At 41.4% G+C, this 16,264-nt stretch overlaps 2 protein-coding genes and 1 long non-coding RNA gene across 5 annotated transcripts in view; 2 read left to right on the top strand and 1 right to left on the bottom strand.

The window, feature by feature from the left end:
- Positions 1–16,264, bottom strand: part of LOC138962235 (uncharacterized) — a 190,000-nt gene that overhangs the window by 9,320 nt on the left and 164,416 nt on the right. The gene's annotated exons all lie outside the window — the stretch shown is intronic.
- The window catches only part of LOC138962240 (uncharacterized), a 179,686-nt gene that overhangs the window by 118,211 nt on the left and 45,211 nt on the right, over positions 1–16,264 (top strand). The gene's annotated exons all lie outside the window — the stretch shown is intronic.
- On the top strand, positions 25–6,856 carry LOC138962234 (uncharacterized). 2 transcript variants are annotated; one of them, XM_070333972.1, is made up of 2 exons: positions 25–136; positions 1,492–6,856. In XM_070333972.1, exon 2 carries the CDS (start codon positions 1,609–1,611, stop codon positions 2,212–2,214), a length of 606 nt encoding a protein of 201 aa, XP_070190073.1. In that variant the 5' UTR covers positions 25–136; positions 1,492–1,608; the 3' UTR covers positions 2,215–6,856. The 2 variants fall into 2 exon arrangements, with proteins under 2 accessions (XP_070190073.1, XP_070190072.1); XM_070333971.1 differs by lacking the exon at positions 25–136 and adding an exon at positions 190–497.

The following is a 16,264-nucleotide window of genomic DNA, read 5'->3' as shown; positions in this document are numbered from 1 at the left end:
CATTTTATGCTACCTATTGCAACGAAGAGAGTAAAGAATATTCTGAGCGGGAGTTACTGCTATCAAAACATGTTCTTTTACAGGGGGCTTTGTGTTGCAAGCAACAGGCTTGTGAGTCATTCCCCTTGGAGACTGTGTACGTATATACTTCTTTTTTACAACCTTGTATTATGGGATCCCATACGTTAAGCACAATATATTCTATTCTTGTTAGTGCTGATATGTTTGTGCAGTCAACAGGTATAAGAATAACCCCATGTTAGGTATTAAGTTTTCTGTGTGGTGAGAATATGTACTGTACAGTACCGGGGTGTCAAAAAGGCTTTTGAAATCTCTATTGAATGACATGTATCACGTTGAGCTGCATACGTCTGTGGTGGCAGGAACCCTTTTTTCATTGCTTTTCTGTGACCAAACCGATATTGAAGAGTCCAGAAAATTGGGTTGTAACACATTGAAGCGGACATGTTTCTCCCAGAGTGTTTTGAAGTTTGAAGGTAAACATTTTTGTGTGTGAACCAAGACGACATCCTTTTTGTGTGCTTGATCGTTTCTTTGACATTTCATCCTACCTCTTTCTCTGTTTTAATTCAATTTAAATAGGATATTCTGTAGTTTAGAGTTAATTGTTGAGATCGTTTGACTTCATACCCTTGTAAACCGATTATACATACGACCGTCTACAGTCGTTTTCTAATTTGAATAGCATGTTCGAAGTGATTGCATTTGATAGACTGAATTATTAGGTTTTATGTGTAGCTTGTTTAAATATTCATTTTATGTTGTTGTCGTTGTGTTTATGTTCAACATTCACAACCAGCGCTGGCAACCACAACTTCACCAACTTTAATAAACACAGTTTAAACGAGCCCTTTCTCTGTTACGTCTAGCTTAGTAGATATCAGGGATTGGTTTGTATTCAACAAAAACAAAAATCTAGTGAAGAAAGAACATTAACAGCCATTAAACCTAAAAGTACTATAGTAAAAATGTTTTTTTTTTAAATTGGTAGACAATAAAGCCTTTTGTAAACTGTCCATTTTTGAACAACAAAATAAAGTGGGTGGCTTCTAAGATTGAAACGGGTCAGTTTGGATCACCTTCTTCACTGCATTTGATACTGGTTTTCTCTGTCTGCTTTCGTAGAAAACTGCTAGGAAACTTCTTATATCTCCTTTTTTTTATCTCCTTTTTCTTGTGCTTATTGTTGCTGTTGTTTTTGCTGTTGTTATTGTTGTTGTTGTTCTTCTGCTGCTGCGGATGATGATGTTGATGATGACAACGAGGATGATGATCATGTCGATGAGGACGATGACGATGATGATGATGATGATGATGATGATGATGATGATGATGATGATGATGATGTACACATATGTTGCTTCTTTATTTATTTTACCATCAACGAGTGGGTATGTTATGATTTATTCTCTGATCATTATTTGTGTGCTTTGCATGAAATGCTTATTTCTTCTTTGTTTTGCCTTGCAGTGCCCTGGAAAGTGTTTAGGTCGGTTTAAAACTTCAAAACACAAGTGACGTTTTCACGGCATTCAAGGCTTAACAGCACACCCTCTTCAACTTCTAGACTTCTTAAGAAACAAATTCATGGGAGGTCTTCCTGCGAGTGGTATGTCGAGCAGAATTCGCTCCTCGTCCAAAGGAAACAATGTTTCATCAGCACCTACAAAAGGCTCAGGCTTGAAGAAATCTCACAGCAGTGCTTCAGACAACGTCAACACTTCTGTGAAAGGAATACAAGCACGATCAAAGGATACATCTGTATCACTTGACAGAGGATCAAGAGCTGCAAAGTGCTCAGAGAAGCAGAAATCCTCTAAGAAAATGATTGAACCACATTTCACTCCTGCCACTGACGATGTCGATGGTCCCATCTGCGATAACACTTCGCCGTCAGAGAAACGCAAGTCAGACATGATTCTGCAGCATGAAAAGAAGAGACTCCGATTCACCAGAGTAGGTGCGGATAGTCTGGACGGCGACAGCCGTTGCCAAGAAACAGCTAGCCGTTGGTCAGGTGTTTTATCATCCAGCCAAAACATAGACAGTCCAGGCACGAGGAAGAGGAGACATTCTTCCAAGTCTGATACCGCCACACCAGGGAAAACAAAGAGACACAAAGACTTTGTTGTCAAGCGCAGGGACGAAGAGAAGGGCCAAGGAGCCTGGCTGGGCAATGAACACGAAGGTTAAACGTTTACATCCAATACAATACAATACAATACAATACAACACAACACAACAAAACACAACACAAATTTAACACAAATTCAACACAATACAATACAATAAATACAATACAATACAATACAATACAATACAATACAATACAATACAATGTATTACAATACAATCTTTATGGTCCAAGTGTGGGTATATTGACATATGGCTGAAATTTGACAAGTTGAAGGAATTTGAACACTTGACTTGATTTCATTTGCCCAGGTTTTTTATTAGGATTTTTGGAATTATCTTTGAACGCAGTCATCGTTACTTACTTAACTTTATAAATAGAAGGCACCTGTGTGTTTTCTGTTTTTTTCCCTTCTTCTAGACTAGAAGATATATGTGGTATGCATATGAAAACAAGGACATTTGAGAACAGTGTAATGGCATTTACTAACGTCATGCGCCAGTATCCTTCGTCCTTTCTTAAGTGTATTTTTAACGCGTAAGAGTTTGTTTTACTTCATTCCTTCTATAAGTACTGTTCTGTCATGTTCTTATGTAACTTGTTTTTACTAGCCAAATAAAATGGTTACTTCAGCAACATTTGGTCAAATGTTCATGCATAAATGTTGAGCTCACCCACGGCCCAAAGTAAATTTTACATTTATTTCATCACATTAAAACAACCTGAAGATTTAGAATGATACTTTTTTTTGGTTGAACTGTATACACTATTTTACATTTGTTCTTTAGAATGATGTTAATTGTCTTCTGGCGCGAAAGCTGGTTTTATTCGTGTATAACAACTGACTTGTCTAATCACAAATCTGCCAATTCAAAGAGCTGTTGACGCAAAAGGCAGGATTTATATGAAGAGTATTGCACTGGGCCGTTCAAAATCAGGTTCTGTTTGCACCTTGGTAAGGTAACATGGATTTCTTTCAGAGATCCAAAACTTGACGTAGCAAAATATCACTAAGGTCATGAGTGATTTTGGTGATGCCAGTTAAAAATAATCAGGAACCCTAGGATGTTGTAATCCTTGGCTGAATACTGGTTTCACTACATATGGTGTAGATAATAATGCCGATGGAACAGAATACAGTCGGGCCCGCTTATAAGGAGCGCTCGGGGACCAAATGTTTTACTCCGTATAACCGAGGTTCCTTATAACAGAGCTCTCGGATATACGGAGTAACCCAAGCCCAACTACCTTATAAGCGGGCTTCTGCATTTTCAGTGTCAGTATTAGCAATTCTTCTTCTTCTTCTTCTTCTTCTCTATCTCTCTCTCTCGCTCTCTCTCTCTCTCTTTCTCTCGCAGCTGGCTGCCGGCTGCTAGAGGAGACCTGAAATGGGCTAGGGTTGGGTCGTCTTGGGTCAGTGCGGAAATTGTTACTTTATTGGCTGTTGGCCGAACGGACACCCGGGCTTCATATTTTTTGCATGCATGTATTCGTGTTTCCAAGGCCTGAGGCTTTCACTGTGACCCTGGGATCTTTATCGTGCGCATGCGTGCACACGGGGGTGTTCGGACACCGAGGAGAGTCTGCACAAAGTTGACTCTGGGACACACAACCTGCGCCGAACTTGGGGGTTGAACCCACGCTGAAAGTGACAACCGGTTTTAAAGCCAGCGCCTCTACCGACTGGGCAAACTCCCCACCCAATATGTTGGGGTCAAGAAGTTCCATGGAGGGCGGGGGGTATGGAGTAACACATAGTGTTTTGCTCCGAACATTCCCACCCAAGCAGAGCCGCGCTAGGGGTACACATTACTGTTAAGCTGGCAGTCATTGCTACCAAATGTCGTCTGTGTCTACCACTCGGTGGTGACTTAATGTGGGTCTATGTAAGCAGATGCCAGCGCAAGCAATCTGATGCAGTCAGGAGGCGATTTGGTACAAGAGAACCTTAGAGGCCACAGCCTCGGCCGTCTAAGGGATCTGTGTGTCTGGAGGCACATTTGGTTTCTGAGGTTCAAGCGGAGCTGTTGCCTCCCCTGCTCCCAAGTTCCCGTTTCTGGAGGCGTTTTTTGGTATGGAAGCAAACCTTTAGGTTGGGGCCTCTGCCTTTCAGGATGCCAGGACTACAAAATGTGTGTCTTGAGACACATTTAGCGTAAGATTCCAGAAGTGGATCTGTGCTGTGCTGGGTCTGCTGCAAGCACACTAGAACCAGCTCGCAATAGTTCAGGTGAACAGATTGGTGACCAAGACCATCATCGGTTTCTCTCCGAGTGATGGGTGTGGGCGGAGAAAGTCTCCCAGACTTTGAAGCCGGCACTCCTTATAACCGGACTCAGGGCCGGTTTGGGGCCTAATTTTTCACTCCTAATAAGAGAGGTATTGTATAACCGAGCTCCTTCTAAGCGAGTTTTCGTAAGTCATAACAAAGAACAATGTAATTCGGGGATTTTTTTCTCCTTATAAAAGAGGTTCCTTATAACCGAGCTCCTTATAAGCGGGTCCGACTGTAGTAAAGTTATTACTCTTTCATGAAAAGGGAATCCACTAAACTTACTCCCCTTACTTGTACTTTGCTTCAACAAGTAAGAAACGAAGTGATTGCAGAATAAACCGAGGACACATGTTTTTAACTGGCTGTGATACACATCGATAGTTGCAGCTTTAGGCAATGAGTACTCTCTCAGTTGTATGCCCTTCAGGTTTGAGGGATATTGCGCAGGAAGTATTTTGATAAACGACGTTAAACACCAAATAAAGAAAGAAAGTATTTTGATGTTTGATTCATATTGTACTGTGAGTATCGACCCAGGTTCGTTTTTGATAATAAAGTCGACATGATTATGTTCATTTGCCCCTGTGTAACTTAAAACAAAAGTTGGTTTACCAAATATGACTGCATGTAATTGACACAAATGTTGTGTTAAATCATGTACACTTAAGGTTATCATAGGCTGTTCGTGAATCATAATGTATTCAGACAAATCTGTTGACACATGATATGCGTATAAGTATGTGTGTGTTATTGTGTGTGTGTGTGTGTGTGTGTGTGTGTGTGTGTGTGTGTGTGTGTGTGTGTGTGTGTGCGTGCACGTGCGTGCACGCGCATGTGTGTTCATTGGAGGCAGGATGGACACATCATGGAATATGTTTTTTTCTCAGTCTTTCTCTGGATGTTGTCTGTAATATACATCTTCATTATATATATGCTCACTGTGTTGTTTCTTTAAACAGTTTTTATTACTGATTTTTTCTGCTCCTGAAAAGAGTATTTTCACGGAGATGTCACGAATAAATGAAGGAGAGAAACGTAGAAACGAAGGAGATTTTTTTTCTGTTTTTGACGATAAGACAGAGGGAAGCAATTTATTTGCTAGACTTAAAGGATTTCAATAATACTGTTTTTTGTGTGTGTTCCAACCGTGACAATTCACTTTATTGTTGTTGTTGTGGAGTAGGAATTACTCTTATTCCCCCCTCTGCTTCTTTACCTCTGTAAACTTGTAGGGGTAGTTATTTTTCGATAATGACCCAGCAACCAAACAAATAACGACCCAGCAACAGCCTGAATCCTCGATAGTGCAATGGGTTGAGAGGTTGTTCTGTTTCGGTACTACTTTTTGCGACTGAAAAGTTCCGAACGCTCTAATGTACGAAGTATACATCTCTGGAGCAAACAATACAAACATACCGCATTTAAATTAACAACTACAGGCCTGAACACATGAATCTCCATATAAAATCCATGAGTTCGGTTGTTTTCTGAATCTCATCTGCCGTGCTCAACAAGCCGTTCATCACAAGCAATTTCCCAAGGCAAGTAACTCATACTTTGTCTAGCGACAAGAGTAGTTCCCCTTCTTTTCACTCAGTTCCTTCGACAACAGACTGCAATCCGACGGTCAGTTTTCAACAATATTTCATTTAATAAACAGATCACACGCAACCAAATGCACACATCTCATCAATTTAAACAACATAAAGGGGTTTCATACACTATTTTCCCCAGAAAACTGAACTTCATACAGTTTTTAACGTTGGAACACGGGTGCAAAAGTTCGTCTGCTAGTCCCATTTGACGAAAAAACATTATCCTGAGCGATACCAAAACATATACAGAACACACAATATCTGCCTTTGCCGCCACAGCAGAATAACAGCATATCTGTGTACTTGATTTTAGCCCAAAATAGGAAAACTGACAAGAAGTGTTAACAGAATGGAATGATTTGCACGGAACTATACAACCGCGCATTAATCGATCGCCTGCGCAGGTTGACTGGTTAAGAGAATAGGATTCGATCAAACTTTCGCAAAAAAACTCCTCTTTTCTTTGAATAACTGAAGAAAGGAGGAATAAAGAGGTTACACACCTCGTCTCAGTGATTATAAAAAATAATGGTCTCAGTTCGCGGTCATGAAAAAGCTCGCTAAAGCTCGCATTTTTCATGATCCGCTAACTTCGACCATTATTTTTGATAATCACTGAGACTCGGCATGTAACCTCTACTTATACGTACGGTATTATCATTTTTATATACATTTCCGTAGTGGTTTATATCAAGGCAAGTAAAATAAACTGTGCTGTGCTTTGACTTTAAAGTGAATTTAAATCTTAAATCTCCCAATACATATCATTTACGAGGATAGGAAAAAAACCAAAAAAAACCACAGAAAATAAAGACAGAAGTGATGTTTCTATGTGTGTGTTTGTGTGGGTGTGTGTTTGTGTATGTATGAGTGTGTGTGTGTGTGTGTGAGTGTGTGTGTGTGTGTGTGTGTGTGTGTGTGTGTGTGTGTGTGTGTGTGTGTTTGTTGCACAGACTGACTGAATGCTTTGATTTCCTAAAAGCAACGTGTTTAGTTTTGAAGTGTTTGGTGTAGTTCTTGCAGTCTAGCCTCTACCATGCCTACACAAGGCATCCTCAGTCTCATTAATTAACTTTCGCCTAGAAGGTAAATATTTCGCAATCATTTGCACACCAGCAGATATTAGCAGTGAACTGCACTTTTATCATTAGACTACATTTGCACCACACACACATACACGCGCGCACAAGCAAACAAGCTAACACAAACAGACAGACAGACAGTTAGACAGACAGGTAGACAGACAGATAGTTTACAAGGAAAAGCAAGTTGAACAATTAAAGCACAACAAATCGATAACAAACAAAACAAGAACCATAGCATAATGACAGCTTCATAGACTAAAACAAGTGTACAAACAAGCAATACTGTAAAACATGTTCACATGAATACAGTAGAAAACTAGGTAGCTATCGTCAATATGAATGACTATCAGCTTCAGACTTAAACACAATGCACTGCATTCAAATTTTAGTTGTGTGCTAAATGATCGGCAACACTGTGATACATTAATGCAGTCAAACTACCTGAGCACCAATGTTTCAACTTGTAACTACCAGGAAAAGATGCATACATATAATACAAAAAAGAACAACATGGGGCCCAGAGATATATATATATATATCCCATGACCTCCCTTCTTTGTCTCTGTTACTTCAGTATGGGTATATATGTTGTATTTTTATAGCTCAATAAATACATCATGGACTCCAAAAAATATATGATAGTGCAGATTCCGATTTGGGCAAAGGACTACTTTCCTCGCGACCTTTGACCTCGCGCCGAACAATGTGACACATTTGTATGAAGTTCTAAAATCGTATTGCACGGCTCAGAAAACCATATCAGTTGCACGCAAAAATGAATCTCAGAACTGATCTGATGTATGAGATGCAATAAGCAAAAGTTTCTTTCATTATGAAAGCAATGCAGGTCGAAAAAAACGAACATTTAACTTACAAGATAACCAGATGCTAGCGAACCAAAACAAAAACACGAGTACCCTCCCCTTGCATCGTTAGCAGACGACTTTTGAGAATCTGTCGGTAGTGTGTTTTGGTGTGCGCCTTCAGCTATCAAACATCGGCTGTTTCACGTGTTTTGCGAGCAAGTCTACTCTTTTGCCTGGCTCTGCAGTAAGTCCACATATTTTTCCGTAATCCAGTCATATTCCTTCAAAATGCAATCAATCGGCGGTGACAGACGTGTTGGTTGCGTTTTCCTTACACCCATACCAGTTTAAGTTCATCCATGCAAACACACTCGCAAAACAGTTTATCACGTAGATACATTTCAAATAGGGAGCAAATGGTTAAATCTAAACCTACATATTTGTTCCCTAAAATTTGCTTCTCTGTCAATAAGCCTAATTACACACGTTCGAGAAAAACAACGTGGAATCAATTCTGAATCGAGTAAGCCAAATGGGTCCCAAACCCATTTCGCCCGTTCTGCCGACCTGAAACGCAAAACAAAAGAATTGTGCGCTTCAACTAAATTAATTTCTATTCGACTTCATTACTTTCTTGCAACTTATGAACCTTTACTTAAAGCTGTTAAATGGTCTGAAAGTAGTGTTACCGCGTACTTATCGATGCACTCATTCGTTTTATTTTTTCAGCGACGGTCACTTAGTTTAAGGTTGCAAAAGGGCTAAGTCTCGCTGGCAACAGTTTTACCCTGCACAGATCGCAACAGTGCCGCTAGTAGTCTACACTTTGTGTTTGATGGTAGAATGGGATATACAGATTACAACACTCGTGGTTTTTTATATGGCTTGTATTTCAGTCAAGACCCAGCGGGAATATCAATCGAGAGCCACTCGCCAGAGGCTCGTGTCTCCCGATGATATTCATCCGCTGGGTCTTGACTGAAATACAAGCCATATAAAAAACCACTCGTGTTGTAACCTATACATATATATATTGTCTCGAAGTTAGAAGCAGGTACTTTTCTTATGAGACATCGTACAGGGTGACCCAAAAATAATGCAAACCATAAAAATGTTTATGACTTCTACATCTTTCGACCGAATCACATCATATTTGGGGGACGTAAACACCATTACTGTTCCACAAAGTGACAATTATATACATCAAATAGACTGATGCTATTTAAAAAAAAAGTTGCTAAATTCGGTGATCAACTCAACAGTTCGAGGTTTGAAATTGAGCGGTAGCCAAACTTACCCGATTGGAGCCCTCCAGATTGTTACCTTTGGGGTAATTCGAATGACATAGCAAACCTTAATCAACATTAGACAGTCAGTGACTTGAATACAGCAATTACAGGCAGGATCAGGGCAATTCCCAAGGATGAATGCGTTCATGTCATTGATGAATTTGTCGCGACATTGCGCAAGTGTAACTTTACAACAAGGGGGTTAATTTTTTTTCCAGTAATTTGAGTTTAGGAAATATGTTCATAGTTGTTGTGCATGAACTTCAGTTCGGGCACGACCATTCTACAGTTTCGAGTCTGTAAAATTGGCCGACATTTACCTTTACTCCAAAATGTGTTCCAAAACACACCTCCGAAATTGTCAATGGCACGAAAGCTTTCCTGCCAAGGGATTGCCCTGAACCTATCTGTAACTGCTTTCGTTAGGTCACCGATGATTTAGGGGGTTAAGGGGGTGTTTGTGTATACTCAGACATTCAAAGGGTTTAAATCAGGTTAGTTTGACTACCGCTCAATGTCAAACCTCGTTTTGTTGAGTCGATCGCCCAAAATAATTCAAGTGAACGGCCTTAATGCCCCGGTCTCACATCTACGAATGTCACCCGACTTTAGGTAGTCGGCTGGAAGTCGGAAGAGTTCGTGAGAATTAGCAATTTTGTTTTTGAAAAGTCGGTTAGTTCGGAAGGCCCTTCAGACTGTTTTGAACATGTTCAAAACAGTCGGAAGAGCCTCCCGACTCAGACAAATAGAAATTTGTCGGGTGGTTGTCGTAAGCGTGTCGGTTTAGTCGTAAGGCGATTCTGATTAGTCGTAACGGTAGTCGGAAGACTCGTAATGGTGGTCGGATTTGTCGGTAGCATAGTTTTGAAGTGTTTAGTCCCGACTTCCCCGACCGAGTGTCGTGTGCGTCGTTCGGATTAGTCGTAATGTTGTCTGATTTGTCGTTAGGGCAGTCTGATTTGTCGTTAGGACAGTCGTTAGCTAGTCGGTTTAGTCGTTATACTGGTCGTGAGAGTCGGCTATTGTTCGGAAGTTTTTCAGCTAATAATCGGGCCTGTCGTAACTGCAGTCGGAATTGTCGTTACTGCAGTCGGAAGTGTCTGGACACATGTCGGATTTGTCGGCCCTAAAGTCGGGTGGTTGTCGTCTGCTTGTCGGCTATATGGTCGGATCAGTCGTAAGGACAGGTCGGGAGTGAAATTTGGAGCCGAATTTGCATCCGACACTTCCGACCTAGCCGACTTAACTATCCCCGACACTTCCGAAAAATCGTATATGTGAGACCGGGGCATCACTGGCATAGAAAGTTTGAATGAAATGACACGGGATTTAATGCTTTAATTTGAGTGCGACAATTTGTTGGCATTGTATAGATAAGTGAAGGGAGATAATTGTCCTTTTCTGCAGATTTTACAGTGGCTTAGAAGGAACCGTCTAAATTAATGTGTGACAAGGCAAGGCAAGGCAAGGCAAGACAAGGCAACTAAACAATGTGCACACAAAAATCCTAACCATCTTATACCTCATCATTCAATTGTGTCCAACGTAAACTTTGCTATTATAAACAACGTCTAAATGGTTACTAATCTTCCCATGACGTGTTTAATTGAGATACACATATCAGTTAAAATCATGTCAATGTATATATATATATGCTAGGGACAGACAAACAAAACATGCTCTTTGTTTTCTATAAACATCATAACAAAAATGACTATACTCCTAATATTCGCAGACAGATTGAAACTCCAAAATAACACGTTGGAAGGAAAGATAAGCACGATTCTGAAACAAACAGACATTGAAATGGGCAATATTTGCAATACAGATATCTATTGCTGGTGCAGCAATCACATTCCTGTACATAGTTATATTCAATTCTCTGTTTAATTTACCTTTAGATATTTTGCTGGAACCATTAAAATACAAATCATAACTGCACAGGATATTTTTTACATCAGTATTCCTATCATTTTCACCCCTTTCAAGCAATATTATACACTCGTGTCTCAGCAATAGGCTCTCTTCAATCTTCGAAAGTCTTATCCAATATTTGAGGAAGGGAAGAATAATGTTTGAGCACAATGCATAACCTCTAAGCTCGAATTACACCATCTTCTATGGGATTTTGGTTGGAACTCCAAGAAAACATTAACAAACAATGAAACTTTTTATTTCTACATAACGAAGTCTGTTTATATTTAACATTTTAAACGCATACAAACTTTGGCATAACAATCTTTGAAAACGCTTGGTGTTATTTCTTTAAAACAGTTACAAACTAAACGTACAGGGTAAAAAAACAACCTCAGGATATTCTTACCATCTCTAACAAAAATGTATGTTCCCTCTCTTGAAATGATCTTTGTTGAAAATGTTAACTTGTGTGCTTGAACAACTTCCAGTTGTTTACCATTACACCTCTATTTTCATCTTTACTGAAAGGGCCACCATTTCTAACACACACACACACACACACACACACACACACACACACACACACACACACACACACACACACACACACACACACACACACACACACACTTTGTTTTTGTCTCTGGTTACATTCATTCTCATCTGAACACAGCTTTTCTTGAACAAGCTTTGGAGATAAAATATAAAATCACTGGTACATAACCAAATAAATAAATCAACAAGGCGTGGTTGCATCTGCACTCCATTTATGGTACCTTGTTGAATGGTTTGTGCCAAATGACTTATGATCATACAGAAGAGGGTAGGGCTCAGCACACATCGCTGGCGCCCCAAAATCGAAGCATGTAGATCACCCCTGATATTGTTTGTTTTAGTTTTCATGTCTTTAAATGTGTTATTCCTTTTGTTTCATGTGATCTGGTAAAGCATTTGACTACTAAGTATATATGGACATGAGAACGTTCATTTATGGATACAGAAGGCTAAAGGAGTTGAAGAACTATATCAATCAATCAATCAATATGAAGCTTATATAGCGCGTATTCCGTGGGTACAGTTCTACGCGCTTGTCGAAGAGTTGTCAACACAGGACTAACAAAGAAACTAACATCTACAGACGGACACGAACCCTATCACACACTAGCAAACCCTGATAAACATACAACAAACAACTGTTTAACAACAATGTACACATCAATAGCTAGGTCCAAACAAAATAATATTAAACACAAAGAACACACCTCTCACAGAGCACAGCACAAGAATGTCTTTTGGGGCACAACACATCACGTCGAACATGAAAGTCGCAGCCAGCTACGGGAAGAACTGAGTCTTCAACCTACTCTTGAACGCGTCAAGAGAGGGGCTCTGGCGAAGCTCAAGCGGCAGGGAGTTCCAGACGGAGGGGCCCGCGGAGGGGAATGCACGCTGACCAGCAGATGCGAGTTTCGAGCGAGGGATGTGAAGGCGGAGTGGGTCAGCAGCAGAACGAAGGGGACGGTCGGAGGGCTGGGTGTACAGGTCCAGGGAGGATTGAAGGTACTCGGGAGCAGAGTCGTTGAGACACTTGTAGACCAGAGTGGACAGTTTGTAGGAGATGCGGGTGTTGACAGGGAGCCAGTGCAAGGAGCGAAGTAGGGGGGTGATGTGGTCTCGCTTCGTCTTCCTCAACGTCAGCCTGGCAGCAGCGTTCTGGACTCGTTGTAGGCCATGAATGGATGAGGCGGGGAGGCCAGCCAGAAGGGAGTTGCAGTAGTCCAGACGACTGAAGATGAGGGAGACAACCAGCTTGACACAGGCGTCGTGGGTGAGGTAGCGACGGATGGAGGCGATGCGTCGTAGGTGGAAAAAGCAGGTCTTGATGATGAAGGAGATGTGTGTCTGCATAGAGAGAGTGGAGTCGAGAAAGACGCCAAGGCTCTTGACAGCAGGGGAGAATGGAACAGTCGCGTCATCCAGCTGGAGGTCGGTCACAGTGAGGGAAGCAATCTTCTGTCGTGTTCCAACGAGAAGGGCCTCCGTCTTCTCACTGTTCAGCTTCAACTTGTTCTTAGTCATCCAGTTCTTGATGTCAGTGAAACAACTGGAGATGGATCCCAGGAGATGGTCAACGTCCTCCGGCTTGGCACTGTTCTGGAGCTGCGTGTCATCGGCAAAGGAGTTGTAGTTCAAGCCGTGGCGTTCGATGACCAGGGAGAGGGGTTGGGTGTACAGGGTGAAAAGGACAGGGCCGAGGACAGACCCTTGTGGGACGCGTAAGCGGACAGGGACAGGCTGAGAAGAGAACGAATCAGTGGTGACAGTCTGAGAGCGGTTCTGGAGGTAGTTCCGGAACCAAGAGAGGGCGGTGTCGTGAATGCCAAACGTGGAACTGAGGCGATCGACGAGTAGCTGATGGTCGATCGTGTCGAAGGCCGCGCAAAGGTTCAGCAGCACCAGGGCAGAGACGAGACCGCTATCTGTTGCATTCAGGAGGTCCGTGGTGATTCGCAGGAGCGCCGTCTCGGTGCTGTGGTGAGGGCGGTACGCTGACTGGTACACTGGCATCAGCGAGTTCCCAGACAGGTGGGCGCTCAACTGCTCCAGGATGATACGCTCCAGAAGCTTGGAGAGGAAAGGCAGGTTGGACACAGGACGGTAGTTCTTCAACTCGTTGACGTCAAGGCCGGGCTTCTTGATGAGTGGGCGGACAACGGCAGACTTGAAGCAGTCGGGAACGACGCCTGTGGCCAGGGAGATGTTGATGATATCTGTGATAGACGGCAGGAGCTTGTCCAGACACTTGGTGAAGAGGAAGCCTGGCAGGGGGTCTAGCTCGCAGGTCTTGATGGCCGTCTTGGTGATGAGTCGCTTGACGTGGTTTTGAGTGACAGGCTGAAAGCACGTGAGGGGGAAGCCGGAGAAGGAGGGGGAGGGTGGGGACGGGAGAAGGGCTGCTATATATTACAATGGACCCTCAATATTAATCATCAGCGCAACAGGCTACTGAAGGATAATGCAATACGTCAAAGAATTCATTTCTTCAGAACAATTGTCAAAAACAAATCTATTTTTGGTGATCTCCTTTTCCAAAAGAACTTTTGACAGAACATAGTTTGGTTGCTCCCTCTGGAGGAAGTGAAAACTTGACAAAAAGAAAAATACCTCCTTAAAGACGACCTGTATGTAATTTATAGCAAGAACCCTGTACTAAAAACACTGCCAGATAAGTTGCTTCCTGCATTTTAGTAGAAATCTCATTTCTATTGAGAAGTAAAGCTACTGGAGCTTCTGTCCTCGACATCTTTGTTCATACAGAAAACATAGTGTCTTCCAATAGTTGTCGCATCGCAGTAGAGATGCAGAGTTGTTCATCTGCACCTTGATTCGACCCGTTGAAGCTGCCTGCAGTGCTCCTATTCTGTCGCCACGAAGGACTAGTAGCAAGTCATCCACAAGAATTCTGACGATGCCCGCAGGCCTTGATTTGTTCCACTCACCCCTTTCCACACCACCGCCCTCTGAAAGCAGTGAACATGATACGGAAATATAAATACTACATAAGGTCAGCTTCATGTGCTAAAATGAACAGAGCCGAAACTTGTTTTCGAAAATACAACTATTTCAGATAATAGGACTCATTTGCTTTAGCGATTGACGAAAAAGGCAAACCAAATGAACAATTCACATACACATATCATTGAAATGGTCTGAATGTAAATGGAACGTGCTTGAGGAGCAGGGGGGTAGGGGCAGAACAATATCAAAAGAGAACTCTTGTTAACCCGTGTTTTGTAAAAATGTAAAACCATGTTACAAATGACGTCGAACCTAAAACCGCGATTTGTAAAAATGCAAAAAAATCGCGTGTGTATGAGAGAGAGACAGAGAGAGAGTTAGAGATAGGGAGAGAGAGAAAGAAAGAGAGAGAGAGACAGGCAGACAGACAGACAGAGAGAGACAATGACAATGACAAATCTTTATTTTTTGAGGGTGACAAGAATAAGCATAGATATGCTTTTTTGCATCTGGCCCTCGCCCTAAAGAGGGACTAAACTATTTTACTATAACTATGACTAGGGAAAAAAGGTTACATAAAAACATCATTAATGGTAGAATATATAAGTTTATGTACATGAAGCGCATTATATAGAAGCATTGTAGGTAGGTAGAGAGAGTGAGAGAGAGAAAGAGAGAGAGAGAGAGAGAGAGAGAGAGAGAGAGAGAGAGAGAGAGAGAGAGAGAGAGGTGGATGGAGGGGATTATTATATATATGTATGGTATGTATATAACATATCAGAAGTTGTGAAAGAAACAATATATCTACAATTCAATGTTTCACTCTCGACAGCTAATTTACATGGGAATCAGACAAAGACTCTCTTAACCTGTTTCTAAGTAGCAATTAAGTCTACATACAAATTCTGCATAATTTAACTTAAAGCTACACCGAAAATCACCAAAAAGAAATGAAGATTAAGTAAGATTTTTATCTGCAAGCAACTAACACAACAAAGTGAGAACATAAAAAGTAGATCAAACTCGACCTCTCCACGCAAAAACAATTTATTTAAACATAAGCTGAAATGTGCCTTGTCAAACCTTTGGTCTTTTGTGTTTACTGGGAATATCGATGTTGGAACAATCACAGTGCACCAGTAGATTTATATAGCCAACAAACTTAATCTGCAGTGATTTGATCAATATGTTTTTCAACAGTTATAAACAAAACAAAAGCACATATTAAAGGTGTGTGTGTGCGTGTGTGTGTGTGTGTGTGATCGTGTGTGCGTCTGTGTGTGTTTGTATGTGTGAGTGTGTGTGCGTGTGTGAGTGAGTGGTTATGTTTATATACATGCATGCACAGAAAGTATATGGTAAACTGCAAGAAAATACAAAGTTTTTAATGCAAATTAGGTGTCCGGAGAATTCTCAGCAAAAATATAGATTTATGTATTAGGAACAATACCTTGAATGTTGATAAATATGGGGTGCTCTTCTCCATTTTTGTAGACAATGTAGAGCTGAAAGACAGCATTGACCTCACGAGTCATGTCTTCAGTGATACAGGCCCGACTAAGCTGAATGAACATGTCTTCTATCTGGTCATCAGAAGTCCATTCCTCAGGCTCACCCATCATC

This window comes from Littorina saxatilis, linkage group LG3 (assembly GCF_037325665.1).
Source record: "Littorina saxatilis isolate snail1 linkage group LG3, US_GU_Lsax_2.0, whole genome shotgun sequence".
NCBI classification, from domain to species: Eukaryota; Metazoa; Mollusca; class Gastropoda; order Littorinimorpha; family Littorinidae; genus Littorina; species Littorina saxatilis.
This window is presented reverse-complemented; position numbering and strand designations above follow the sequence as displayed.

Coding starts and splice junctions, on each gene's coding strand:
- LOC138962234 (XM_070333972.1), top strand. CDS start 1,609: ATGGGAGGTCTTCCTGCGAGTGGTATGTCGAGCAGAATTCGCTCCTCG.